At 40.5% G+C, this 26,083-nt stretch overlaps 2 protein-coding genes and 1 long non-coding RNA gene across 5 annotated transcripts in view; 2 read left to right on the forward strand and 1 right to left on the reverse strand.

The window, feature by feature from the left end:
- LOC122886693 (collagen alpha-5(IV) chain-like) overlaps window positions 1-20,832 on the reverse strand; it is a 36,113-nt gene extending 15,281 nt beyond the window's left edge. The window contains exons 1-30 of the mRNA XM_044219196.1: window positions 20,603-20,832; window positions 18,580-18,633; window positions 17,220-17,309; window positions 16,959-17,003; window positions 16,711-16,755; window positions 16,523-16,585; window positions 16,308-16,361; window positions 16,112-16,138; window positions 13,841-13,909; window positions 13,609-13,671; window positions 13,472-13,507; window positions 12,870-12,914; window positions 12,590-12,667; window positions 11,604-11,657; window positions 11,355-11,420; window positions 9,575-9,619; window positions 9,444-9,488; window positions 9,308-9,349; window positions 8,992-9,076; window positions 8,743-8,778; window positions 8,401-8,577; window positions 7,599-7,688; window positions 7,228-7,302; window positions 7,014-7,084; window positions 6,745-6,933; window positions 6,405-6,576; window positions 6,198-6,287; window positions 5,978-6,085; window positions 5,655-5,749; window positions 4,657-4,807 (exon numbers count right to left, since the gene is read on the reverse strand). Coding sequence (XP_044075131.1) covers window positions 4,657-4,807; window positions 5,655-5,749; window positions 5,978-6,085; window positions 6,198-6,287; window positions 6,405-6,576; window positions 6,745-6,933; window positions 7,014-7,084; window positions 7,228-7,302; window positions 7,599-7,688; window positions 8,401-8,577; window positions 8,743-8,778; window positions 8,992-9,076; window positions 9,308-9,349; window positions 9,444-9,488; window positions 9,575-9,619; window positions 11,355-11,420; window positions 11,604-11,657; window positions 12,590-12,667; window positions 12,870-12,914; window positions 13,472-13,507; window positions 13,609-13,671; window positions 13,841-13,909; window positions 16,112-16,138; window positions 16,308-16,361; window positions 16,523-16,585; window positions 16,711-16,755; window positions 16,959-17,003; window positions 17,220-17,309; window positions 18,580-18,633; window positions 20,603-20,674 — 2,332 coding nt within the window. The 5' untranslated portion in view covers window positions 20,675-20,832. The remainder of the gene's footprint in view (window positions 1-4,656; window positions 4,808-5,654; window positions 5,750-5,977; window positions 6,086-6,197; window positions 6,288-6,404; window positions 6,577-6,744; window positions 6,934-7,013; window positions 7,085-7,227; window positions 7,303-7,598; window positions 7,689-8,400; window positions 8,578-8,742; window positions 8,779-8,991; window positions 9,077-9,307; window positions 9,350-9,443; window positions 9,489-9,574; window positions 9,620-11,354; window positions 11,421-11,603; window positions 11,658-12,589; window positions 12,668-12,869; window positions 12,915-13,471; window positions 13,508-13,608; window positions 13,672-13,840; window positions 13,910-16,111; window positions 16,139-16,307; window positions 16,362-16,522; window positions 16,586-16,710; window positions 16,756-16,958; window positions 17,004-17,219; window positions 17,310-18,579; window positions 18,634-20,602) is intronic.
- Window positions 14,231-17,736, forward strand: LOC122886709. 2 transcript variants are annotated; one of them, XR_006380415.1, is made up of 4 exons: window positions 14,244-15,317; window positions 15,436-15,688; window positions 16,539-16,601; window positions 17,234-17,736. It is a non-coding gene; the product is annotated as an uncharacterized LOC122886709 (long non-coding RNA). The 2 variants fall into 2 exon arrangements; XR_006380414.1 differs by having other exon boundaries at window positions 14,231-16,367.
- Window positions 20,833-20,939: 107 nt separating the features above from the next.
- Window positions 20,940-26,083, forward strand: part of LOC122886692 (collagen alpha-4(IV) chain-like) — a 32,354-nt gene continuing 27,210 nt past the window's right edge. For both annotated transcript variants that reach the window (XM_044219193.1, XM_044219194.1), the window contains exons 1-3: window positions 20,940-21,083; window positions 21,353-21,444; window positions 22,319-22,361. In XM_044219193.1, coding sequence (XP_044075128.1) covers window positions 21,401-21,444; window positions 22,319-22,361 — 87 coding nt within the window. In that variant the 5' untranslated portion in view covers window positions 20,940-21,083; window positions 21,353-21,400. The remainder of the gene's footprint in view (window positions 21,084-21,352; window positions 21,445-22,318; window positions 22,362-26,083) is intronic.

Below are 26,083 nucleotides of genomic sequence, written 5' to 3' on the forward strand. Positions count from 1 at the left end.
GACTCCCGGGCCCGCTAGCAACCAGCCAGACTCCCGGCAGCACCAATCCCTTGTCACCGCTGGATTGCAACCACCTTCTTTCCCGGTTAGATTGCAGCAGCACCAATCCCTTGTCGCCGCTGGATCGCAACCACCTTCTTTCCCCTTTAGATCGCAGCAGCACCAATCCCTTGTCGCTGCTGGATCGCAACCGCCTCGTTTCCTTTTGGATTGCAGCAGCACCATTCCCTTGTCGCCGTTGGAGCACAGCAGCACCAATCCCTTGTCGCCATTGGAGCACAGCAACACCAATCCCTTGTCGCTGCTGGATCGCAGCCGTCTCCTGCCCCGGGTGGATCGCAGCACACCGCTGAACCCTCTGCTGGATTGCAGCACACTGCTGAACCCTCTGCTGGATCACAGCACACCGCTGAACCCTCTGCTGGATCGCAGCACACCGCTGAACCATCTGCTGGATCGCAGTACAACGCTGAACTCTCTGCTGGATCGCAGCAGCAGCAGCACCCTCCTTCTCTGCCAGAGTGGCAGGCTCCGGGATCCCGGACATCACTGGTTCTGCCAACTCCTGTCCTGCTGTCCTGATCTGCTGTCACTACCGCCCCCTTGTGGACTGATCATAGTGCTGCTATCTGGAGCCCGGCTGCCTCTAGTGCCACCTTTAACATTCCTGTGGTAATTTCGGACAGGTCCTTAGTGCGAAACAGACACAACCGACACAGCGACAATAATAACTTAATAAAGATCCGGGCCAGAACCCGACCTCCAGTCTCAACATCAAATCTGAACCAGCACAGACTTTTTAAGATGGCTCTCCTGAATGTAAGATCCTCTCTAACAAAACGTTTATTTTAAATGACTTTATCTCTTCCACTGAGTTAGACTTTATGTTTTTAACTGAATCCTGGCTACATCCTGGTGATCACAGTCAGCTGGCTGAATTGTGCCCTCCTGATTATGACTGCTTTAGTTGCCCTAGGGTCTGTGGTCGAGGTGGGGGCCTTGTTACTGTCTATAGGAAGCATTTTAAGTGTGACCTCATAGCTTGCAATGATTTTTCCTCCTTTGAAGTGCTCATGTTTAAACTTGGTGGCCCCCTCCAGTCATATTTGCTATTATATATTGCCCCTAAACCAGCTGGCTCCTTCTTGTTGGAACTCCCTGAGTTTTTATCCAGTCTTGTGTTAAATTATGATAGAATTGTTCTTTGTGGTGACTTTAATATTCACGTTGATGACTCCTCTAATGCCCTTGCTGCTGATTTTTAAATATCACTAACTCTTTCAACTTACAACAACATGTGTCTGGCCAAACTCATTCCCGTGGCCACACCTTAGACCTAGTCTTTACTTTGGGCCTGAAAACCCCATCTGTGGAAACCAGGGACATGTTTGTATCTGATCACCTATGCATTGTTTTCAATTGTGAATTAGAGGCTGCCAGTTCTGTCTTATCCCGCTCTAAGTACACACGCGTCCTTAATGAGCATAGTGCCTTAAAATTCTGTACACAGTTCAATCCTCCGGGCAGTGTGTTTCCCGATTCCTCCAACACCAACGATTTGGTTGATTATTTTACCTACCAGTGTTCTTCAACCTTAGGTCTCATAGCTCCTCTTAAAAATAGACAAAACTCAAAGACTAGAAAACAGCCATGGTTAAATGACAGTATTCGAAGCTGTAAAAAGAATTGCAGAAGAGCAGAACGCAGATGGAAGAAATCACGTCTCCAGGTCCACTTTGTGGCCATGAAAGAGTTATTACGCCTTTATAATAGGATGGTGAAGGATGCAAGAACATGCCATTTCTCTGCACTTATCTCTGCCCATCAGCACAACCCCAGATAAGACTGTGGATCAGTTAGTTAACCCTGCCTCTCCTTGTGCCCCTGCTGAGTGTGATGCTGATTGTGAAAAGTTTCTTTTGCACTTTGCTGGTAAGGTGGAGTTAATAAGATCTGATATCACCCCCAATCCTGCCTTTTTAGATGTGGATCACCCGCTCAGGGATTCTTTGAGCAATTTTTCTGCTGTTACTCTGCCCGAACTTGCAGACATCATGTCTCTTATGAGAGTATCCTCCAGCCCTCTGGACAAAATCCCAACTAGGTTTCTATTGGAAGTTATGGATTGTATTGCGCCCTTTTACAAATTATTTTTAACAGCTCGCTGTCTACTGGCTGCGTCCCTGATTTCTTTAAAACAGCTTGTGTCCAGCCAGTCTTAAAAAAACCTGGGCTTGATCCCACCCTCCTGGATAACTACCACCCAATATCCAAATTGCCTTTTATTTGAAGATTCTCGAAAAACTTGTATCTAAGCAGCTCCTTGCTGCTGTGGAAAACAATAATACCTTTGAAAAGTTCCAATCTGGCTTTCGTCAACACCACAGCACTGAGACAGCCCTTCTCAAAGTCACTAATGACCTTTTAATGAATGCAGACGCAGGCATGTGTTCAATTCTTGTGCTGTTGGACATAAGTGCTGCCTTTGATACAATTGATCATGGCATTCTTTTAGACAGACTGAGGCACTGGGTGGGCATATCTGGAACTGCACTAGACTGGTTCGCATCTTACCTGTCCAATAGGAAATTCTGTGTTAGCATTAATAACTTCAAGTCATCCTTTTCCCATATCAAGTATGGTGTGCCTCAAGGTTCAATTCTGGGACCAATATTGTTCTCCTTATACATGCTTCCCTTGGGTGATGTAATCCGCAGACATGGTATTTCTTTTCATTGTTATGCGGATGACACACAGTTGTACCTCCCTGTCAAGCCCACTGACCTTAGTATGCTGAGTTCTCTGCAGGACTGCCTGTCTGACATAAAAATTGGATGTCGATAAATTTTCTTCAGCTCAACTCAAATAAAACTGAAATCCTTGTTATTGGGCCCCAACACATCACTAAACAAATACTGCCATCCACTGGTAACCTGTCACAACATATCAAGCCTGTTGCACGAAATCTTGGTGTCCTGTTTGATAGCAATTTATGTTTTGAGCAACATATCACTAAGCTTGTCCAATCATGCTTCTATCACCTCAGAAACATTGCAAAAATACGATCTATTTTAAATCTTAGTGATGCAGAAACTGTTGTGCATGCTTTTATCTCCTCACGCCTTGATTATTGTAACAGCCTGTTCACTTGTCTTAATCAAAAGCTCTGACACGACTGCAGACTGTACAAAACTCAGCTGCTAGGCTGTTAACCAGGACCAAGAAGTATGACCACATAACACCTGTTTTAGCCTCTTTACACTGGCTCCCTGTTGGTTTTAGGATTGATTTTAAGATCTTGTTGATTACTTTTAAGGCTCTTCATAGCCTGGCCCCAGATTATATTTTAGACCTTGTAATCCCTTATGAACCTTCACGTAGTTTGAGATCTTGGGCAGGGGTCTCCTGTCTGTTCCTGAGTCCAGGATGAAAACTAAGGGGACAGAGCTTTTGCTATCAGGGCCCCGAGGCTCTGGAACAACTTGCCCGAAGAAATTAGATTGTCTGAGTCAGTGTCTTCGTTTAAATCTCGTCTCAAAACACATTTTTATCTGAAAGCATATCCTGATTTTACGTGAACTGGCTGTTTATTTTACTGTTTATTTTATTGCTTTTCTGTATTTCATGTGTTTTATTTCTTTATATTTCGTCATTCACTGTGTTATTTTATTTTTCTTGTTGTGAAGCACTTTGTACTTTGTTTTGATAAGTGCTCTATAAATAAAGTTTTATTATTATTATTATTATTATCTGGTTCTCCGGCCTCCAGAAGGGTTCCGCCTTCGCTGCCGGCCTCCAGTGACCTTCTGCCTGCGCCGCTGGCATTCCGCCAGGCCTCCAGATGTTTTTGGTCTTTGACACAGACCTTATGAGTTGCTCTCCGCACATGACCAGCCCCCGGGCCGTCCACCTGAGACCCCCAGCTCCGCACATGTCCAGTCCCTGGGCCGTTTGCCTGAGGTCTACCACTTGGCCTTTGGATCCCACCAATCCCTTGTTGCCGCTGGAGTGCAACCGCCTCCTTTCTCGGTTGGATTGCAGCAGCACCAATCCCTTATCGCTGCTGGATCGCAGCTGCCTCCTGCCCCGGGTGGATTGCAGCACACCGCAGAACTCTCTGCTGGATTGCAGCACATCGCAGAACCATCTGCTGGATCGCAGCACACACTGCTGAACTCTCTGCTGGATCGCAGCAGGAGCAGCAGCCTCCTTCTCTGCCAAAGTGGCAGGCTCCGGGTTCCTGGGAATCACTGGTTCTGCCAGCTCCTCTACCCGTCTCCCCCTTGCCGGCTTCCTGTCCTGCTGTCCTGTCGCCGGGCCCCAATCTGGTTCTCCGGCCTCCAGAAGGGTTCCGCCTTCGCCACCGGCCTCCAGTGACCCTCTGCCTGCGCTGCCGCCAGGCCTCCAGATATTTTTGGTCTTCGACGCGGACCTCATGAGTTGCTCTCTGCCCATGACCATCCCCCGGACCGTCCGCCCGAGGCCCCCAGCTCCGCACATGACCAGCCCCTGAGCCGTCCATCCGAGACCCCCAGCTCCGCACATGTCAGCCCCCGGGCCGTTCGCCCGAGGTCTACCACTTGACCCTTGGATCATCCATATACCACTTCCTTGTGTTCTGCATTTGAGTCCTTAAATTGTGCTCTACAACAGTACCTTTTTCTCCTAGAAGACCAGGATTGCCAATTAGTCCTGGGTTCCCAGGTAGACCAGGGGTCCCAGGATCTCCTACAGGCCCCTGAGCTCCATCTTCTCCTGGAGGCCCTGGGGGGCCTGGAGGGCCAGGGTATCCAGGGCCACCATCACCCTGATAATCACATATATACAGTACATTATTTATTTATTCATATTCACACATTTCAGTGTGCTTATAGCACAACATTGTTCTAGTGGTGTGTTATGCTAGTGCTGTGCTAGTCTATCTATCGTCTATCTATCATGACTTTTCACTTTACAGTAAAAAACGCAGGGACTGTATCTGCACAGAAGTCAGTGGGAGCTGTCTGTGGTACTGAAACAGCTGACTGTTCCAGTTGAAGAATCCTTAACATTCTGCCCTCTGTAGAGTGGTAGACTTTCATTATACTTTATACAGAAGTTGTGGCGGCAAAAAATGCTTCAAAGACACAAAATCTATTTTAAAGACCCAATGAAATGAACAGTTGAACTTCCTGGAAAACTGTTACTTCCTCAAAAACAGTCAACATCTTTAGCGATTACTTTATTCTGCACTAATAAATAAAAGGTATAACCATCAAAGTCATCACAAATGTATTTAACAATCCCACTTTTCTGCTTTTCCTCTTAAACCAAACTGCTTTCCTCTCCATATCAGATCACACTTATAGAAATAGTTTGACATTTTCAAAATGTCAAACTATTCCTAAGATTGTCCCTCACTGTCTAATCTCCCACCCCAACATAAATTACATCACATTAATACCATTGCCATGATACCATTTCAGGGAAATTTTAATGTCACATTACACAGTGTAAACCCTGGAGTTAAAACTGGATACCTTTTTATTTTTACCTTTTTCTTTTTCTTTCACATAATGGCCAATAAAGTACTATAAACACTATATGTCGAAGTATACTATGGTATAGTAGACTATATATATATATATATAGCAGATTTTGTTTGTGTTTCTGACCTTCAGTCCTGGAGGACCAGGAGGGCCTTGTTGACCTGGCCGACCAGGCAAGCCCCTACCTGCAAAGCCTGGAAGACCTGGCTGCCCCTTGTCACCTGAACAACACACATACACACACACACACACACACGTAAAAATGAATGATACATTAATTATACTTTTAGCTGTCCCATACTCTCTTATGGAGGTACCAAAAATACTTTCAAAGTAACTTTCACTATAATACTGATAATACACCTTGTGCTCTACGAATACGGAATCTGTAAACTACATGGTATAAATGTGGCTTTTTTTTCGCTTGAGCTCACTAGCACATGGATTACCTTTCTGTCCTGGGATCCCTGGCCTTCCAGGAAATGAAACGTCACCTCTTTCTCCTTTCTGTCCTGGAAAACCTGGTGTTCCCGGGATACCTGATGCTCCTTGATTACCTAGATGTTTGTTGGTAAGTATGTATGGTAATGTAAAGACAATCCAGCCATCCATCCATCCATCCATCCATCCCTCCATTAAACAATCCATCAATCATACTGCCATGCCTACCTGGGCTTCCGGGTGAGCCAGGCAGACCTTTAAATCCAGGAAGTCCCGGATGTCCTTTGGTGTGAATGTGGCTAGGTTCCCCTTTCTGGCCTACAAATGACGGAGGGAGATAAGAAAGGACATACAATTGTGTCAGTCTTTCTGTCTGTCTACTTGTGTGTTTATATATAAATGTCTAATTTTATATTGGTCAATGTGTTTCTTTACCTGGAATTCCAGGCTGTCCTGGCAGGCCAGTTACCCCAACATCTCCCTTACTTCCTGGATATCCAGCTTGCCCATATCCCACTGGCCCAGGGTAACCAACTGGTCCCGGTCTGCCTAAAGGCCCTGGTGGACCTGGTAAACCACGGAACCCCTCTGCACCAGGGAAGGGATACTAGAGAGTGGACGGATAACTTGTTTCTAACAATCACTAAAATGACTTATTCTGTTGGATGGGCTCTTGCACACGACTGAGAATTTAAGAACTTTGAAGCATCAAAAGTGTGACACCAAATAGCGAAAAAATGTTACGTTAAGCTCAAGTGTGTCATAACATTCTCACCAAATCCCCCTGAGGCCCTTGATCGCCTTTGCGACCTGGTAGCCCAGGAAACCCTGGGAGGCCATCTGTACCAGGCCTGCCAAGCCGTCCTGAGTCTCCTTTCTCTCCCTTTATCCCAGGGGTGTTATAGGAAGATGATTCTCCCTTTTGTCCTGGTGGGCCTGGAAATCCCATTTCACCATTAGGACCCTTCAGAGAAGAATGATTGTTTACTAGTGAAAAAAACCCCAATAATAACAAACTACCTTTTTAAAGACATGCTTTCTTACTGGTCTTCCAGGTAAGCCTCTAGGTCCTGGGAAGCCTGGATCACCTTTAGCACCTGGTCCTTGATTGTAGCCTGAGTGACAGAAACATATAGAATGCCCATTCCAGTTTTAAACTTTTTATATTCTCCAGTATTACCAGTAAAACTGCATTTGAATATGGAAGTAGGACAGAGTTGGTAGAATTTGTGTGTTTTCATGCAGTGAATGGTTTTACCAGGGATGCCAGGTGGACCACGGGGACCCGGAGGTCCTGATCCGAAACACTCATAACAGGTGTCCCCCTTCTCTCCTATACAGAGCATAAGCATGGGAATATTTTTTGTGAGTCCCATATTTATTACACAATACTATATTTTCCTCATCCTAACTTTTTTTTCTTACTCTTTGTAGTCCAGACTGTTGGAATGACTAAAAACGACATAATTAAAGGGTAGCATAAACTACTATGTAGCAACAGCTGCACGTAACAGTCTATCAGCACAGCTAATCAATGAATGCAAGTTAGCAATTCAGAACAGATGTCAGACCAATGTGAAACAAATTAATTGGTAAATATTAATTTATGAATAACACTTAGATTCCCACCTTTCATTCCAAACGTCCCACTATATCCCATAGGTCCAGGTAAACCCCTGATTCCCTTCGTTCCTGGGAGACCCTTGGTAATCCTGTTAGCTACAAGAAATACCAACAAACCAAGTCCATCAGTGTACTAGTTATGGTTTCCCAGTATTGCCACATTTATACCAAAAAACATTTTTCTTTTCATCATTGGTGCATTTTTGTTGGCACTTGAGAAATCAAAATGATCAACTCATGAGTGACTGATCTATAATATGTACGGTAGGTACACCGTAACTGCGTTTTAGACATTTTATCTTTACATAATAGAAAAGAGAAGAAAGCAAGTGAGCTTTCGAAAGCATGTCCAGTGATATTCACTGGATCACAACATTCATGTGGCTTTACAGTAAATGCTCTCTGCTGAAGAGAGAAAAGGAAATGTTCCACTCAGGGACCATATAAAAGTGGACATTGTACAGTATTAAAGCCCCTTTTAGCCTATAGCTATTCATATGAGTTTTACAAATGTAGACAGTTTTGTCCCATCATCTTACTTTGATACAGTAGAGGCCTATAGAATAAAAGATCAAAAAGGAAAGATTTACATAACTGAAAACATACAGCACTGTCACCCATGCAAGAAGTTTGTTGAGTTAATCAAGATATTTGAAATAACTACCGGTATTACGGAATATGGAAGCAATACTAGTATTATTATTATTATTATTATTAGTAGTAGTAGTAGTAGTAGTAGTAGTAGTAGTAGAAGTAGTTGTAGTGTTTAGATGAAATAATTTTATAGAAGGAATACATTTACACATACTTCTGTCTTCAGGAGGTCCAGGTGGGCCCCGATCTCCAGGAGGCCCTTGATCACCAGCATTCCCATCTTGACCTGGGAGTCCCATATAAATATCCCCTGGCTCCCCAGGGTTCCCTTTGGGGCCTGGAAAGCCACTGGGACCACGTGGGCCTGGCACATAATTCCCAGATGCACGGCCTGTATAAAGTGAGAGACTGTGAGCAATATATCTATGGAAAACAAATGTCATACCTCTTTATACTGTACCTTTTTAAATACAACTTCATTTTAAAAACCATCTGAGTGATAGTGGTAGATAGAGAGACAGATAGATAGGAAGAGAATAGCCTTTTCACTGCACACCTGGAGGTCCATCAGGTCCAGGGAACCCCACAATACCTGAGGAAATAATAGTGACGAGTGTTATTTTTGTATATCTGCTGCAGGACAGCAAACATTAGTTCATAGAGTTAGATAACCACCACTATTACAACAATAGAATTTGTTACAACTTAATCATGGCAGACCCTGACTTTGGTCTTTGCTGTACTGGTCTGTCTTTCATCTCATTATTTGTCAGTCTGCTTATTACACAGCACTATGTTCATCTACCCTGACGCCCAGGAAGCCCAGGTGGGCCTGGGGGACCAGGATCTCCATGGTATCCTTTGAGTGGTTCAGTCACAGGCCCAAATATCTGTAAACAAAACCAAAAGGGGCATTGCTGCTGAACACACTCTTAAAATGCAGAAGAATAATTTCTTATGATCGTTCTCTCATAAGTTCATGTTTCAAAATAGATTACAAAGACTAACATACCAGTTTGGCTTGCTGGATCATGCCATTGCTTTCATAACACATATTGAAAATACTAGCATCAAAATATCACAACAACACAGAATAATGAGAAAATTGTGATAAAACTCACCTCTACAGATGGACCAGGTGGACCACGATTTCCTTTTTCACCCTAAAAATTACAGTATACAAACAAAGCATGATGATACAGTACAAAGCATACCAACCCACCAATAGACTGGGTAACTGTGTTAAAGATCACTGACCATCCCTCCTGGTGTCCCTGGATCACCTCTGGGGCCAGGCCTTCCCTAAAGAAAACTACATTGTATTCAAAAGCCACACACATAATAACATAATGCCGTTTGCCCACTACATACACATAAAAGAACAGTACCCTAAGTCCAGGTTGTCCAGGATCACCATCCTTTCCTGCCTTTCCCTGTAGGGACAATTAATAAGGACAACAGTGAAGAATTGGTAGGTTCTGATTTTAATAAAGAAAACTGTTTACCAAGGGCCTCAGGCATCCTTTAATTCATTTCACTACGAAAATGTCTTTTTGTTTGGCATTACATGCCAGTAATCATAAAAGCAATCAACAGTTAGATTTGAGGGGAGACCCCTCTTCCATTACTTATGGATAGATGTTATTAGCAGAGGCCCCTCAAAAGCAGTGCCTCAGTTCAGGTGTATGTCACAAGCCTTCAAAATATAAAAAAAAAAAACAATGACAAAAGTTTTGATTCTGCAGTTGCCCTTGTTGTCTTCATGTTAAATGAAAAACAGAAACAATGGCACACACATTTTCAGGTCATGTTCAGATTTTTTTAATTGTCAGTCATGTTGAGTGGCTTTGATGCATTGATTCCTAAAGAACAACAGATACATTCAGATCCAGCGAAGTCAGATTGACCACAGCTATGGACGACATTGGCCCTGTTAGGGGCACTCTCAATGTTGTAAAAAAAATTGCATGACATTGCAAAGCTGTACCCACCTCAGTGTGGAATCAGACTAAGATTTTGTGCCAGTACTTGAGCTTAACCCTTGCCCTTGTTTTAGAGAGGCTGTTAATGTATATCTTTTTTTTGGGTGAGCCTTCAAAAAGGAAGCTACAAAGGGGTAGTTGTAATACTGTGCACGTTAAAGGGACAGTTCACCCCAAAATCGAAAATGCATATTTTTCCTTCTACCTGTAGTGCTATTTATCCATCTAGATTGTTTCTATTTTCTTTCTGCTGAGAGTTCTTACATGAAACTGCTCAGAATAAGGTCTGTGGATTATCTTGAGTAACCGGGTCATGATGAAAGAGACATTGCTGTTCAGTTTTTCAAATGTATTTTTTTGGCGCTTTGAGCACCACAAGCCGAGGGTCATACAGTGCTATTATATTCAAAAAAGGCAGACATCTATATGGCTGATATCTCCAAAACTCATCAACTTTTTGGGGTGAACAGTCCCTTTAACTTGGACTGAAGCTATTTTCTAGCAATATAATTATCATAAAATGGTGTATATAGATTGATAAGGTTAAGGTTACTTTTATTGTCTACCATGGGGGATAATTGTCCCGGATTAAGGGAATTGCTGCATCAAAACCAAATATCACAATAAATCACATCAAATAAGAACACACATGCAAACACTAGCCTGAGATAAAATAACCAGCCATTCTCTCTGTTAAAAACTACCTACAATTCTAAGGCATACATCCCAAACATACACACCTTAGTACATAAATTATAAGCAAACAAACAAATCTCACTTTACATGCTTACAAGCACACACACGATTGGTGAAAACCTGCAGTTATCTGAGTGCCTCCCTACCCTTTCTGTCTATCCTCCAGGAGTTGCCCATTAATAAGTTTAACGGACAAAATTAATAAGGGTCTTCTTTCTATTCATTTCCCCCCTTCCTTTTCTTTGAGTTTAATGCTGCATTACTGCCCTCTGCTGGTCATACTTTTTTGTGATCTACTCTCGAGGTGTTACTGATGGCCCTTCAATGCAAAGTGAAGTGGTGAAACATCTCTGTTTGGAGGGAGGAAGCTATGATGCAACAGTCAAATAACACAGCAAATTCTTATTTTGGGACACCACTACATTTCATATGTATGCACAATCAGAAAGGGAGGCTCAAAGGTGAGGGCAAATGGCATGTAGTATCTTACTTCTGGACCCTCCTGTCCTTTGTCTCCCTTTGCTCCTTTGGTGTAATAGCCATAACCAGGGTCTCCCTGAGAACAGATTAAAATAAGGATAGGAATCAGAGCGATAAGTGCACAACACTAACAAGGCAGAACAAATGTTCTGAACAATGCATTGGACATTGAAAAAATCAAAAAGGGCATTAATAACATGTGTAAAGTCTAATGTCAGGTAGAGAGTTTCATTAGTGTGAATTTTAAAGAGAAACTTACTGGTGCACCCTTGCAGCCTTTCTCCCCTACATCTCCTTTGTCTCCTTTCAAACCCTGAATAAGAAATAAATCTCCGGTTATCGTTCTTTAGTTGCAATGACAACAGTTGCCTGTCAGTCTGTCTGTCCAACATTTTTGTCCCAAATACACCAAGATATTTTCACAACTAGTCAATTTGCCACAGAATTTGCAATGGACATCCATAGCCCCAAGAGGACAAATCCTAATATTTTTGGTGACCCTGTGACCTTCCCTCTAGTGCCACCATCAGGCCTCAATTTACAGCTCTGCACAAGAAATATCAAACTATAATGAAAAGATTACAATGAAATTTACTGAGCAGATTGTCATTCCATTTTGGAAACTTAATGATCTTTTTCTCTAACACCACTTTCAGGTCACCTTGTCGACAGCCTCCATATCAACTGATCTTTTCCTTTTCTTCCTTTTACTTCTTCCATTTACTAAGATAAATTAGCATTTTTGTCCGGCCAGTATTTTGAACCTTGACTAAATGGAGGTTGTGTGAAAGCCTGCTGTTCAGTCAGCCAGTGAAAAATTTGGAAGCAGTTCCAGCTTGTGAGGTGTGACACCATTGTGCTTATGTTTAATTTTGATGTATGAAAATACAAACACGGTGTGAGATGTGTTGCCTCCTGTGCACTGGCTATTTGCTGTCTCAAATGGACTTTATAGGCACTGTCTTTCAGTGCAGCTGCAACCCCCCCAAAAATGTGACAAACTGATCAACCAGAATAAATGTGATTTTATGCATTTCACAATACTGCACCACACAGATGGATGTATACAAAGATATATGTTAATATATTAATGATGAAAAACATTATGCATATCACCTGAAACTATAATTTTGATTGCTTCAATGCAGCCATGATATTGCATTACCATTGTACCCATTCATACAGGTAACACCACTCTGGAATATATAGTTGCTACAGTGATTTGACCTCAGTCTGTTACTATACCTTTAACACGAGACTCTCAGAGAAAAACTCCCTAATTCGACCCGGTGGCCCCGGTAGACCTAGTGGTCCCAATCTCCCCTACATCAAACAAATTGAGATCATCCTCAAACATAATGAAGACATAATGCACACAGATAATGTTAAAATCATGTCACAGAAATTATCTGAGGTAAAGAAAAAATAATGGTGCGATGTTGTGCTATCAATGCAACATCCTCTTCTCTTTAATTAAATGCAACCTTATTAATATACTGCAACAGTGTATTTAAAAACAAATTACCTTTGATCCACGTGGTCCTGGGATACCCCCTATGCCTTCTTGACCCTGTAGGATGGTGAAAGCATTTGTAACTTGTTTGTATAAATAACCTGGTCTCCCAGTCTTTCTCAAAAACTCCTTTATTTTGCATGTTTCTCATTTTTCTCGCAGTTTGGTTGTGGTCAGGTTCACACGTTTCTCACACCGTCCTTGTTGCTGCAAATTCCCACCGATGAGTATAGACTGCCATTTCCCTCCTCTAATACACTGCATCCTATCACCACCATTTTTACCTTTCTGAGATGAGTTTCACAGGAAACCGGGAGACCGAATCACATGCAGATGTTCACACTACATTCCAAAATACTGCGCTTCGGAAGAAGAAGCACTGCAGCCAACCAGTGGTATTCACTATAGCAACAGCTAGGAAATGTTTCCACTTTCCCAAGTGGTGTGAACACTGCCAACTATGATGATTGGAGAACCAAGCCAAAACAAAAACCCTGCAGCTGTGGCTTTCCTCTGTGCCACTTAGACACCCAGTAAATACTCACACTCGTTATCACAGGTGTAAGCTGTCAAACACGCACACACATGTCCAAAGCAATATTCATTAGCATTACCTTAGATCCTGGAGCCCCTGGACGACCAGGAAACCCCTGTTCATAAAGAATGCAGACAGTTATATCAGGCATCACATAATAACTTTTCCAGAGTGCTAAATGTACTCTGTGCAAGGCAACTAAAAAACTTTACTGACAATGGAGCCCCATGGTCCAGGGTCCCCTGGTGGTCCATACTCTCCAGGGATACCTGGATCTCCCTGAAATATAAGGGAAGTTTCCTCTTAATGTAAATACTGTACATATAGAGCAAAGATATTCTAATCTGGTAGTACTTTTTATGTCTCTACTTTATGGAAAGTGTCTTTACCCATAATGGAAAATATTGTAAAAACAAAACTGTATTAGTATTAATGCAAAAATAGTTACCGGCTGTCCCTCCCTCCCAGGTGGCCCAGGTGGCCCTGGTGTTGCATTCGCTGATACCCAAGATTCACCCTGTGAAGTAGAGGAAGTATGTTTATTTAACATTTAAGTTATTAAAACTACTGAATTTAGTGCTAAAATACCTGCTAATTACAGGTATGTATTAACACTGTGTGGAAGATAAGAAGGTAATACTTCATAGTTGCATATTGTAACTGTAATGATGACCACATTTAAATTCTTGGGGATTGTCTCTATGAAGCAACTGCATGAACCTTAGTGGAACAGCAGAATGACTTCTTAGAGGGTTTTGACTGTGCTTATAGAACAAGGGTTACAAGAAACACACTGGTTTCTCATAGGTTTCGCCTTCTAAAGGGTTTCAACAGGCTTAAGAAGCCAGGCTAGTTGAAAGCATCCACTGCCATGACACAGACATAAGAACACAGCAGTGCAAATGGTCACAAGTGAACTCTCACACAGTAATCTTTCACACTCATAAGTCTCAAAGTGCTGAGAATGGGCCTGACGAGAAACCCAAGCATGTTGCCAGTGAATATCTGGACCCTGACTCTCATTTGGAGTCTACACTGCAACTGCTGGCCTCATCATGCATACTCCTATGGAGGTGTCTATGAACACTTCCTTCCCAGAAGTACTTATTCTGCCAGGACTTGTGGACAGGGTGTTACTCCAATAGTCAAGGTACAGTACTGTTTGTGATGTCATAGGTCAAATTAGAGAGCTTTTGTACCAGTTCATAGTGAACCCTAATTGTGTTTGACACCTAGTCAAGTGAATAAAGAGGAAAATCCAGGTAAAACAACCCAGACATTCCCAGGCACTGCAGCAGTTTGAATGATGTGTCTCCAAAGTGAAAAGGTGTGGGTATTAGGGAATACCCTAAATAGTAACCTGCTGTACTTGTATGCTGCTCCATGGCAGGCAAAACGGAAGAGCTTCTTGATTATTCTGCAAGACCAATTGATTTACTGGGAGAACATGCCCTTGGCATATGGTCTTTGTAGGAGCCTATTTTGATTGGATTCAGTTTTGGAATATTTTTGTTTGAGTTGGCTTCCTTTGTGAGCTTACTTTGTTTGTGTATACCATTTGGATGGGTATTCTGTATTTTACACTGAAAATATGTAATATGTTAAATTGCGTACTGGCTCTTTAAGAATCAGGAGTGTGAAGCTTGGGCGGTAGTGCGCTCTGGGGACAGTGGAGTCACACAGTTTTCTTTACCGCATCTGTGATATTGAAGATTTATGATCATAATTTGCCTTTATTATTTTATTTGTTTTATTTAACTGACAATCAAGATTAAAGGAAGATATTTTATAAGAAAACGGACTATGTGGATTGTTTTTAACGGACACGGAGCGAGTGAAACCAAGAAGGAAACTAAATGCGCACTCACAGTCTTCATGAGGGTTTTTTACCACGGGAACCACAGAACTGTCTCAGGTCTATCATGGTAAACCAGATGAATCTAGTTTCTTGAGTCTAAACATCTTGCGTAGTTTCTGCCTATGTATATAGTGGGTGCAGTTTTGGGAGATGTCTCAAGTCTGTTGTTTTCTTTATTTTCCAAGGACCAGGGGTGGTAGCCCAGTCAAAACAAACTGTCCATCCAACCCAGATAACCTCAGTGGGAGTCATAGTCAAAGCTGAAAACCTGGAAGAGTGCAGTCTTTTGACACCCTTTGCTAAGACATGTTTTTGCCACATCACATGAAATGTCCATGAGCAGAGGGTCTACAGAGTCTACAGACCAACACCTTAAGGGAAAGCCTGCGACAGAAAATCATCTTTATTACACCCATAATAATGCTCACAGGAAAACTTGTATGTAACTTGATGTAGTAGATCTAATATTTATACTCTTGTAACACTCAATGCTAGCATTCTTGTGCATGCATATAAACATTAATAGTTTTTGTCCTGAAAATTAGCTTTGAGAGTTAACACATTTCTTGTTGAAAATAAAAGTGTGAGGACAGACTTGATGGAAGGGAAAAACTAAGAAAATCTTTAAACAAGTTATTGATCTCACTTGGACTAGGTACGAAATGAGCTCTGGGAGCATGGGGACGGAAGAGAGGGCAACTGCTAGTGCAGCGTCATGGTTTTTTTTCTTGGTGCATCCGGATCCTGCTAATAAACTTCTTAAAATGTAGAAATTGCTGAGCAGTTCTGCAGTTTCACTCTTGCTAAATACAAAAAGTACTTAACAACTGGCCCTGGGTGGCACAGCATATATTGTATTACCTTAGGTCCAGGCAGACCAGGTGGACCCTGTAAAGTAAAGACAAAGCTGAAGCAAATTTCTAACATATTCATTGAAGGACAGCGCTAAACAACAAAAGACTGAAGTTGATAAGAACTGTAACATATCAGAATACTATATTTGATTACAACACAATTTAACAAAACATAAATACATTGCTTTGATTTTGTGTCTTACTGGATGTCCATTAATGCCACGGGCCCCGGCAATACCAGGAGGTCCATCTTCTCCCTAAAAGTACGTAATTTGTTCAGTGTATGCAGAGACTTAAGTTTGTTTGAGAATAGAAAAACTGTGATTGAAAAGCCCCATTATGCGAGCATCTCACAAGCTGAAACTATTATATGAAAGACATGCTACCATACCACTGTTAATATGTAATATTTTCTTACATCTGTTCCATTGCAGCCTGGGGCCCCTGGGGGTCCTGGAGGCCCTTGTAAACCTGGGACACCCTGTAAGAGATTATCAGTAAGTTTAAAAAAAAAAAAGAAAATATGCAGGAACATGCACTAACACAATACATAAATCAAATAATGAACAGAGTAACGCAGATGTATGAGAGAGTAAGACCCCTCACCGGTAAACCATGAGACCCAGCAAATCCGTCTTTGCCTTCAGGTCCCTGTAATGAGAGTAACAAAACCAGTATAGTTTTTAAAAGGCACACAGGAGCTACAGATACCTGGTCTACCGCAGTGGTTGCACTTTGTCTATACACATACAAACACATATTATACACAAGTCATTTCAACCATAACTCGATATTCACTCACTGAGACATCAAATAAACACCCAAACAGACACTAGCTTGGACAGTTATGTTACCGGATCGCCTTTTGGCCCCTCAGGTCCATCAGGCCCAGTGTTGCCCTGTCAAAGACAGCAACCTTTAATTAATCTTAGTGATCCAGTAAGATGCAGTATAAGCACAACTAAAAGTGTTGTCTAGGTACACAAGGAGAAAGTGTAATTCATTACAGTCTATACACAATTGGAGTCAATGTTGCCGTCTGACAACAGCATTGGATTTGGGGATGTAGAGAATATAAGAGAGAAGGAGCCACAAGAGTCAGGCTGGAATTCTACCTTTGGTCCCATAGGCCCAGCATGACCATCTGATCCTGGATGGCCCTCTGGCCCTGGGGGACCTGGAACTCCTGGAAAACCTTTGTCTCCCTGTGTGTGTAAGAGAGAACCAGACGGAGTGATGGAGAAAAGAAGACAAGGGGGCAGACAGACCGCAAACAGCAATAAACAACAATAAATTACATTTTTTACAAATTTTAATTTGTAAATATTGTCTGTAGTATGTAAGTTTGTTGAAAACTGCTGCACACTTAAATACTACTGTGAGATTGTTGCTTAATCAGTAACATACCTGGTGTTGAATAACATACCATTGCATGTCACCAATGAAGGCCAATGCCCATGTAAATTTAAGTTTCAGGTGATCACGGTTGAAAATATAAGCTTGTTTACTCCTGTGTTTACAGATATTAGAACTGTAAACAAACTAAAAATATACTTGTTGTATAATTGTTGTCAAGTGTTGGTCCCTGTTAGACCATAGACTAATTTTTAGCAAAATAAAAATTAAAACTACTTCTTAATCAAGTTGAAGGTTAATAAACAAATTGAGTAAATATTACATATTAATTTGATTTGATTTTTATTTTCTCTTTGCATTTTGATTGGGTGAATCTAAAATGTCCTTCATGATTGCATTTGGCATATTTTGTTGACTGCCTTATGCTAGCCTGAAATATCAGTCAACACTGCAAATTAATGGAATCTATACAGTCACAGGATTGTTTGCAGACCATTGCTGAGTCTGAACTGTATTAGACTAATGAGGTTTCATGTGTGTTTCTGCTTGGAGCTCACAGCAAATTGATTTAAAATTAAACATCTGGTCTCTCTTGACAAGGTTAAAATAATTATGAAGGATGTTGAGACGAACTTAATAAGAAGCTATTTATGCCTTTCAAACTAAGATCTATTTAGGCTCTGCACCTGATCTGACTTGTGTACCACTGGACAAGTGCACCTGAAACACTCGCATTTTAATTGTGAAAATTGCTGTACAGTGTAGTGTTTTTAATACAACAGTGAGGTTTGACAGTAGTGTTGTCTAGGTACACAAGGAGAAAGTGTAAGGCACTGGTGTGTCACTCAGATTACACTATATCGCATCAAATCTAGGGAGTTCATACATTTTATTTTTATTACAGAAACATATTGAGCTGGCACACCGGTTCATACTACAGTACATGACCTGTTGTATAATACACTTGAATCATGGGTACAAACGCAATAATTGTGACTAGAAAAATGAAACTATTATGTGGAAAAAAAGGGGTTTCAAACTTGCAAGAGGCAGAATTCTTTCATAGTAAACCCTAGCATTGATTAAGTGTTTTACACAAACAATAGATGATCCACTCACCCTGCTGCCTTTCACTCCTTTACAGAGGCACCTTGATTTTCCAGTGCACACACACTAAAAAGAAATTATAACATTGATCAATACATTGATGTATTATGTAAGTGGAAAACACTGTCAAATAAATTTGATCTTATATTGATTTAGAAAGCAGTGGTTCTCAAAGCATATCATGCTTCCTCGTAAACCAATTTCATTTCTAATAACCATTAACTACATGGCGGAAACTGGTAACAAATCGCGTCAAGCTGAACAGCGAACCACATGAGTAATTTCACTTGAATCTTGATAGCCTCTCTAGCGTGAAAGCACTCTTGTTTTCTTATTTGTTGAATCAGATTCCTCTAACTTTAGTTCCCTTCACCCTTTTTACCTATGGTCATGTGCACTGCCTCTGCAATGGCTCTATGCCCCCAGAGGGGTCAACCCCACAGCTTGCGAACCACTAGGCAACAGTCACTGAAGGCTTGTCTGCTGTTTTGAGTGAACAAAGATCAATTGCAACTTTTACAAACATTATGTTGATCAATAATTTGTTATTTGCACAGTTTGCTACTTTGGGAGGATTTGTGGAAGACTTATGGAAGCAATTTGCCAAAATAACATCTATAACTCTCCAGTGTTACAGGCCAACACCTCCTGTATCTGTTCAACACAGTGGCCTTTAACTTGAATGCTGTAAACATTACTGCTTATGAGCAGAGGAAAAGGTTCATTAAAGCTAACACACTAAAAAGGTACAGTATACAGTAATAAAACATATTACAAATACAACAAAAAACCATTATCTGTTAACAAAGTTTTTCAGATGCATTGCAGTATGTTTCCAATTCACCTTTGTCTTGTGGCGATCCAGCCATAAACCGTGCTCTGCTCCTAGACAAAAAGCGGGGAATGCTGGGTCTGATACCATTTCTCTTATACCTTAAAATTGGATCATTTAATAGTGGCCTTTTTACTGTAATTAATTAAATTTCCTTGTGCACATGAAATAATAATTAATTGGACAAAATTATCTTTGTCTTAAATGGTAGGAGATTCATTTTATTGCCACGACTATAACAGCGGCTGGGCTATAACAGCATGAAACTGTATATTTTCATGCTGTGTTTGTGATCTTTAGCCTTAATAAACAATGCTTCATCATTTTATTATTAGTTTCTTTATCAATCTAGTGATGAAGAGTTTTTTATAGGAAAAAAAGATTTTAACTATTAAATAAATGTCTGCTAACCTTCCCGTCTAGTACTGGATGCGTGTTTTGCTTATTTTCCTTCTACCACATCCTGTCCCTTTTCCATGACCTTCTATAAAAAGGCCCATCAATATAGCCCTGTGAAGAATACTGTACACAGTGAAGTACATGTGCAAACAGGCTGCAAAAAACCTGCACGTCTTTAAGATACAAGATGTTTACAGATAAGCATAGACATTGCAGTTACAAACAGACAACAGTGTTGTCAGAGTTAAGGCTGTGAAGAATGAATGCTAACATTATTATGTGCTACATTATACACAACAGGAAATGCACAGGGAACATAATGTTACAGAAAGATGCTTTCCCCCCTATAAACAGTGATTTAGTGGATTTTGTGTGGGACCTGGGAGAGTTACCGCAAGAGAAAGGTAAAGTTATACTAAACAGCATTATCTAAGAAAATAAAATGTTACTGACCCATTGCTTGAAAGGGGAAGTTGAAACAGTTATGACAAAAGCTGAGTAATAAAGACACTGCTATTTTTTTTTTCTTGAACAAAGCTCTCTAATCAACCATCATAGCTGAGCAACCAACCCAGTCTCTGCAGTCTGATCTGAAAAAATTAACAAGCAACAGTATGATCCTGTAAGGATTACAAAAGACTGTCCCATGTGTGTACAGTGTGAAACAAAAGCACAAATGAAAAAAAGACAGCCAATACAATGTTTGTGTTTCAGTATCTCTGCAGATATGAGGAGTCTGTGCTGTTAAATTAAATGACAACATTCTACAATGATATGTCAGTAAGGAAAATTGAAATATCTTACATTCTTGGCCCCAGTGCCCATGAGCATCACAGCAAACAGGATCAGAGGAACTACGAACACTGGCCTCCCCATGGCTCGTCTTGCTCCAGTTACATCAAAAGCTCAGGAGTAATCACAGACACCCCATGTCTTTTTGAGTGTCCTTCACATTACACCCATCCACTGCTGCACTGGGTGATGTTAGGTCACGGCTTCAGTTAAATTAAAGTTCATCATCTGGGCTCAGTAGATAGACAGTAAATAGACAGGGCAGCCCTGAGAAGTTGTTTAACTTGACCCTGAAAAGGGAGGCAGTCTGAACTTACTGTTGCAGTCAACCCCAATCTCCTAATCGTTCTCCTCCCATCTCATTCCCACAAACGGTGGCAGTTACTGTTTGGTTTTTACTGTTACAGGGCAGGAGATTAGTTCGAATCTTGTCGCAGATTATCCTGTTTAGGATGCACTAAAACGTTCATGAAGATGGAGTTTCTTAATTTGGGTGAGTTGTGAAAGTTGTTTTATGTGCATGATGGACTGCTACCTATAGACTACATGTGGTGTAAACTTTTATGCCTAAAGAGATTACCTGTCTGGGAGTACAGCACTGACAATTTCTTGAATCAGTAGCATATTTTAATTTATTAAAATCATAATGGAATTTGCTACATTTCATCTCAAAGGAAGTTATTCTTTACTGTCACATAATATTAACTGAACCATGGCTCACTGGTGTCTTCAGTGTTTCATGCTTTCTTTTATCCACCACAGGGCCATGAGACCAACACTCACCTGTTAAGTAGCCTGATGAGATGAGAGATGGGATCTGCAGTTACTGTTACAGTGACTCTGTGCCCCCTCAGGTGAATCCCACTGCAACTATATTGATAGTGAATTATTAGCAATAAGAGCAATATGACGTGCATGTTATCATTTTGTTGTTTGTAGCAGCACCCAAATCTGATGATGATATCTAGTGATAACTAATGACTGAACTGTTATGCATTATGTATGTTTTCGACGTTCAAATTTTGATTTTGTGTTGTGTTTGGGAACATTTTATCAGAAAAATATAAGATTGGGTATAGAAAGACACAGTACTGTTGTCACAACTAATATATTTTGACAAAATCTGTTTTCCCTTGAAAAAAAAAACAGTTATACAAGTTGGTACAAGTTTGATGGAATTCACATCCCCTACTTTGTAAATCTATTTACCTGAAGACAAACACACTTCTTGCCTGTTTACTCAGATATTCAACACATCTGTATACTTACATTCCAATATGTAGACTTTGTATAAAAACTGACCTCCACTACACTGACACACACACAAGCACACACAGTTGCACTCACACAGATTGTGGTATCACCTGCAGTGTGATGAGAGTTTAGATAACATTCTTGTTGCTTTCCTTCTCTAAGGGTGGAGCAACATATTATAAGCTAATGTGCAGCAATTTAGCAAGTTGAATTGCCATTTTTGTTTTTCAGATTTAATTTTCATGAATAAAATTCTTGCCTCACATTCTGTGAGGTTTGTAATGTGTTGGCAGCAAACCAGAGTTAAGAGGTAACCATCAAGCATTTTGCTTTCACTGCACACAAATAGTGTGTCTTTTTGTCACACAGTTTATGTGTGTTATGTGTGTATGACAGTCATTAATGGTTGTGTAAAGGCAGTAGCTAGGGCTAAATGAGACTACAGTTAATTTATTACCACTGTTATATTGACAGGTGGATCCTTGTCCTGGTCATCTTGGTGCAGCAGCTCAATGCAGTAAGACTTTTTTTTTATGTCTTCATTACATACACATATGAATTAAAACATAATAGCACTACTTTGACAACCTTTAAATCTAAAAATGATCATTTTAATAAAGTTTAATATTGTATTTGCTTAAATACACTATGAATAAAATCATATACTCTACTATATGATCGTATTACTGAGAATAACCATTATGCATTAGTCCCAAACTCATTGTAAGACATTGTAAGACACATCAGACAAAAACAGCAATCAATGCTCTCTTTGTTCTAGATTTTGTTTTAAATAAACCCCAGATAATTAAAAATGCAGCAACATATGTGCTGATCAAGACTAGGTATGAGGAGGAGGGCACACAGCACAACCTTTGCTTTAGAACATATTTTAAGACTATGTTTAAATTGTTTAGTGAACTAGCGCCTCAATAGATTAAACATGCTTTTAAAGTACACTGGGTGAAACACATGCACCTGTTAAGCAGTAAAATAGTCCTGACATAATCATGAATTTTCTTAAAATGGTCAGTTTCTGTTGGGGCCACTTTGTGACGATGTTGTATTGGACTGCATTGCACTGACAGATGTTTCCAATATTTTGTCACCTCATTTACGTATGGAGGAGAACAATGTTACAACCACCTTACAATATACCCTGAGTTGCCAGTTTATTACAGTATGTACACTACAAGCTAATGCAACCCAATACATTAGTGCATTGGAGAGGTTATCATGGTGACTTCTTGTTAATTTAACTCTATGCCCCCCTCATTTGTGTTGTGGACAAAACATAATGCAGTTCAATAAAACACCATCACTAACTACAGCCTCAAAGCTTACTATAGAGTTGAATTAACACTTTTATGGGACATGATAAACAACAGGGGTTTCAACTTTTATTTTATCATGTAAAGTTTATCTACAACTTAATTTTCATAAACACTGCTGCTGCTGCTACAGTAGCCAGGAATGTAGTTTAAGCCTGTCACAAACAATAATCCATTAACGCAATGCCAAGATAGTTCTGAACCTGATGCTGTCAATGCACTTTAAGTCAGTGGGTGTACATAGCTTTCTCAGAATCAGAATCAGAAATACTTTATTGATCCCTGAGGGGAAACTCTTTCATTACAGCTGCTCACTATCACATCAATGCACACAGGAATAGAAGTACTAAGCAAATCAAAATATAATACACTAAAATACAGGTAAGATAAATTTAAGTACAAGTGGATATAAAGTATAAAAGCTAAAATAAGTACCAAAGTGGATTTAGAGTTTGATAAGTATGTACGGTATAATACAATGTAATAATATAAGTAATAGTGCAATAATGAGTACTGTCAAGTTAAGTGTAGCTTATTAGATGATTATGAGATGGTGGATATTGCACAGCAGTAATAGAAGTATGAATAAATATCAATAAAGGAAACTGAAAACAGAGTATATAACAGAGTATTAAACAGAATATTGGCTGATATATACTTATATTGTATTGTCGTTAAAATTACAGTATTGGGCAGTTATACTGTAGTATATCTAGGTTAGTTGCAAAACACGCTGGATACTAGAAATATTATCTGGATGCATAGATACATACATTAGCTGGCAACATACATGTTCCCAGCTAGCAAGCTAAAAATTTTTGGAGAAAACATTTATTTGTTTTTATTACAAATGTGCTGACACAATTTTGCATGCATACAACCAAACAACTTCTTCCTCTGCGCCACTGAGGAAGGTAGGAAATAAACAATACAGTTTTCCAATAAACTATTAGCAAATGTCAATAGCTATGAACCAGACACATTTCTAGCAAGCAAAGGGCACTACATTACCAAGCTAATTTAAAGTCTGTGTAAAGGAAATTCTGAAATTTGTTTCTAAACACATTATACATGTTAGAAATATATTAAATATATTACTTAAAACATGTTACAAAGACTGTTAACTATGTAGTACTGAATTGTGGAGTTAGACCGTTAAACTGTTTTTCATCACTTTTGTGTTCAGGATTTATTCAGCGCTCAGTGGACATGCCCCCATCATTTGAGAGCAGAGAATACTGCTTATTTTTTCAAGATTTTGATAACTTATTTTACTTACTTGGCGATTTTTTTAATCATTCAAATTTGGCTGGGTGGTTAATAACATATTTTTCTGTGGTGTGACAAACTCAGAACACATATTTATTATTGCTTTACACAGACTTTAAGAGGTAGATTAGAACTGTTCTTGTTCCTCTCCCCAACCACCGATTGTCCAATCGCATTTTAGCAACCATATCAAGGCACGGCAGGTCAGAGGTATGCAACTGAACTACAGTAAAAGGATATCAGTATCCAGAGTTTGTCAAGTTATTTGGTTTTTTAGCCTAAAGTTACTGAAACCAAAAGCACAATAGCAAAAGTGAAGGAATGAATTAATTACATTCTGTGTTTGCCTGCTCTAACGTAATCCGCTAACGTTAGCCGCCTCCTTCTAACATTACATCTGAAGAGAGGAGGGCACTCTCAGCACTGCAGAAGGATAACAGCATAACCATTCTACCAGCGGACAAGGGCCACTGGACTGTGATTCTGAACACAGCCGATTATGAAACCAAGGTCAACAACCTTCTTGAAGACACAACCACATATCAAAAACTTAAAAGAGATCCAACTAATGGCTACAAGAAGAAGGTTATAGACTGTTTACAGAAGCTTGAGAAGGAGGAGGTGATGGTCAGGCCTCTGTACTACAGACTATACCCTGGGGAAGCCATTCCTTGCATCTATGGCCTTCCCAAAATTCACAAAGAGAATGTTCCACTCAGACCCATCGTGTGTAGCACAGATTCCATCACATACAACGTAGCCAAACATTTGACTACAATCTTGGCTCCATTGGTGGGGAACACAGAACATCATGTAGAAAACACACAAAAATTTGTGGACAAAGTGAAACATCTCCAGTTGGACCCAGATGACGTAATGGTTTCGTTTGATGTTGTGTCCTTGTTCACCTGCATTCCGACCTCAGAAGCAGTGACAGCGGTGAGGAGAAGACTGCAGGAGGACTCCACCTTGCAGGAAAGGACCAAGTTTAGACCTGAACACATCTGCAAACTATTAGACATCTGTCTTAACACAACCTACTTCCAATTCCGGGGATACTTCTACAGACAGATTCACGGCTGTGCCATGGGCTCTCCGGTCTCTCCCATCGTGGCCAACCTGTACATGGAACAGTTTGAGAAGAAGGAATTGTCCTCGTTCCCGGGCACACCACCAAGTCATTGGTACCGCTATGTGGATGACACCTTTGTGAAGATCAAGAAACAAGACTTGGAAGCGTTCTCAGAGCATATCAAAACTGTGGACCCCAACATCAAGTTCACACGAGAGGATGCCAAAGAGAACTGCCTGGCCTTTCTTGATTGTTCTACACTCAGAGGAGAGGATGGAAAGCTGCAGATAAAAGTGTACAGGAAACCGACACATATCGATCAATACTTGCTCTTACAATCAATACTTGAGTCACACCATCCATTACAGCACAAGCTGGGTGTAATCCGGACATTACAACATAGAGCCCAAGAAGTGCCCACTGGCTCAGAGGGTAAGAAGAAAGAGGAACTGCATGTTCAGAATGCTCTCTCAGCTTGTGGGTATCCTACTTGGGCTCTCAACAAAGTTAAAAGAGCCAAAAAACAGGACAAAAGGGAAACAGAATCAAGAAGGAATGGTGTCTCCA

This window comes from Siniperca chuatsi, linkage group LG13 (genome assembly GCF_020085105.1).
Source record: "Siniperca chuatsi isolate FFG_IHB_CAS linkage group LG13, ASM2008510v1, whole genome shotgun sequence".
Lineage (NCBI taxonomy): Eukaryota > Metazoa > Chordata > Actinopteri > Centrarchiformes > Sinipercidae > Siniperca > Siniperca chuatsi.